At 45.3% G+C, this 3,158-nt stretch overlaps 1 protein-coding gene across 1 annotated transcript in view; it reads left to right on the forward strand.

The window, feature by feature from the left end:
• Positions 1–2,751: 2,751 nt before the first annotated feature.
• Positions 2,752–3,158, forward strand: part of atxn2l (ataxin 2-like) — a gene marked incomplete in the record, with an annotated part of 39,178 nt that continues 38,771 nt past the window's right edge. Inside the window, 1 exon segment of the mRNA XM_032511868.1 lies at positions 2,752–3,008. Within this exon segment, the coding sequence (XP_032367759.1) occupies positions 2,992–3,008 (17 nt within the window).

A 3,158-nucleotide genomic window follows, 5' to 3' on the forward strand; every position in this document is an offset into this window, starting at 1 on the left:
ACACACACACACGCACACGCACACAGGACTGCACACACTAGAATACACACACGCACCACACACAACCACCACACAACAACGCACACACAGCACAGAGACACAGACTACCACACACTAGAATACACACACGCACTCACACCACACACAGACTACCAAACAATAGACATCACACACACACGCACAACAGACTACACCACACTAGCATACACACACACAGACTACCCACACACAAGATACAAACCACAACTATACTACAACAACCACACACACACAGACACCACACCACTAGATCACACACCAACACACACACAGACACAGACACACAGACTACCACACACAGAATACACACGCAAGCACTCACACACAACACACCACAGACCTACCCACATAGAATACACACACACACGCACACAGAACCACACACTAGAATACAAACACACACACTACACAACACAAACACAACACACAAAAGAAAATACACACAACACACACCTCACAATCACCCACACACACACACACAGCACTACCACACCATAGATACACACACACACACACACAGATACACACACAAGAATACACACACACACACACACACACACAACACACACACACACACTTTGTGTAATCAGCAAAACAACATCCTGTATGACGTCATCCTTAAAGAAGTGGAGCATGGAGCAGAGATGAGGTCAAACTTGGTCTGTTTACAGGGTTTTTTGGGGTTTACCTAACACACACACACACCCACAGACAAAGACACACCGCTACCACACAAAGTACACACACGCACAAGCACTCACCACACCACAAACACCCCCACACGCACACACGACAACAGACACACGACTACACACCCAGAATACCACAACACGCACAGCACCCACGCACCACACAGACACACAGACTACCACACATAGAATACACACACACACACGCACACGCACTACAACACACCACACGACTACCACACACAAGAATACCAAACACACGCACACGATAACATAGAAACACACCACACACACGACTACCACACACAAGAATACCAACACACTACCCACACTCACACAACACAGACACCACACTAGAATACACACCACACACACAGACTACCCACACAAGATACCACACACTACTCACACACACAAACAAAAACACACACAGACTACCACACATAGAATACAAACACACACACACAGACTACACACACTAGAATACACACCACACCCGACACAGACTACCACACACTAGAATGACACACACACACACACTACACACACACACAGATACCACAACAAGAATCACACACACACTACCTCACACTCACACACACCACCAGACTACCACACACAGAATACAACACACACACACACACACACAACGACTACCCACACAAGAATACACACACAAACACACCAACAATACCCACACTAACCACACTCACACACAACACACAGACTACCACACCACACAAGAATACACACACAAACACTACCTACACTAACTCACATCAACAACAAACACACACAGACTACCACACACTAGAATACACACACACAAAACTACCTCACCACCACACACACACACACACACAGACTACCAAACACTAGCATACAACCCACTACACACGCACACACACTACCCACACATCACACCCACCATACACACACACACACACTCACACTACCAACACAAGCACACAAACTACCCATACACACACACCACTACACACACAATCACACTACACACACACCACCACACACACTACCTCCACACCTCAACTACCACAACACACACACACACACACACACTCACACACACACTCACACACACACACACGCACACACACTACCTCACACACTACCACAGCACACACCACACCTCACACACTCACAAACACACACACAGCCACACACACTACTCACCACCATACACACACTCACACCCACACACACACGACACACAACACGCACACACACTACTCCACACTACCACACAATACACTAACACACACACACACACCCGCACACACACTACCTACACACACTACCACATACACACACACTCACACTACCACACACACATACACTACACACACACACACACACACACACACACTACAACCCACACCCCTATTCACACTGCCACACAGACACACACACTACCACCAAATCAATATATAAACCAAATCAAAACATCATCATACGTCATCAACGTCATAATTGTCACGCAGTCCCAAAATGATTCACGTGTTTTTGTGAATGACCGTTACTCATTGAGAAATCTGTCCTCAGACTTATGATTTTCTTCTAATTCAGATATTACAGATACATTTACAGATACACGCTAATTTATTATTTATATACAAACACTTGTCTTTTTGCAAATTTGTAGACATGGTTCACTTATTGCCTTTATCTCTTGTACTTATTCGGGGGAATGATATTTAATTCAATCAATCTGACATTTAAATTCATTAATTTTCATTCGCAACCAAAAATAAAATAATTTCCCAGCATCACTTTCTTTACGTGACCTTTATCAAGACTGTCCGTCAGATTAATGATTGACACGAAACCCGTCCAATGAGAAAAAAGGTCAGATGTGACTGACATACATTCTATCCAATCAGCGTTAAGGTTTGCTCTATAGGCGGGGTTTACGATTGGTGCGTTAGTTACGACATCGCGAGGGAGACCGGTTGTTCTCGACTTACTGTTCCTATGCGACAAAGTCCCCCCTTCGTGAGTACGTATACCACCGGAATGATTATGTTGAATACAATTAGGTATTGTGATTAATTTAAATGCATTTGTTGAGTTCTACCGCCTGAAAGCAGCCCGCCCGCCCGACTCGACCCGCACGGCTGATGCCGGTTTGGGCCAAATCAAGCGCACCCGCTGCCGTGTTTTGTTGTTTTTCAGCGGCGTATCGTGTGTGGCCTGTCAGAACCGAGTGACTTTACACTGCAACGACGAGACTGGAATAACAGGGATGCTCATGACTAAAAAGTATAACTTAAATACTAAGACTTGCTCAGCTGTCAGTGTCTAATGCGACGCCGACGTCGTTTCTAGCGGTTCGTTTGTGTCTCTGTTGCCAAAATTCGACGTATACGCTAAGCTAGCTACGCTAGCTAACTTAGCTAGCTGGATTTTTTT

The sequence above is a fragment of the Etheostoma spectabile genome, unplaced genomic scaffold (genome assembly GCF_008692095.1).
Source record: "Etheostoma spectabile isolate EspeVRDwgs_2016 unplaced genomic scaffold, UIUC_Espe_1.0 scaffold50, whole genome shotgun sequence".
NCBI lineage: Eukaryota > Metazoa > Chordata > Actinopteri > Perciformes > Percidae > Etheostoma > Etheostoma spectabile.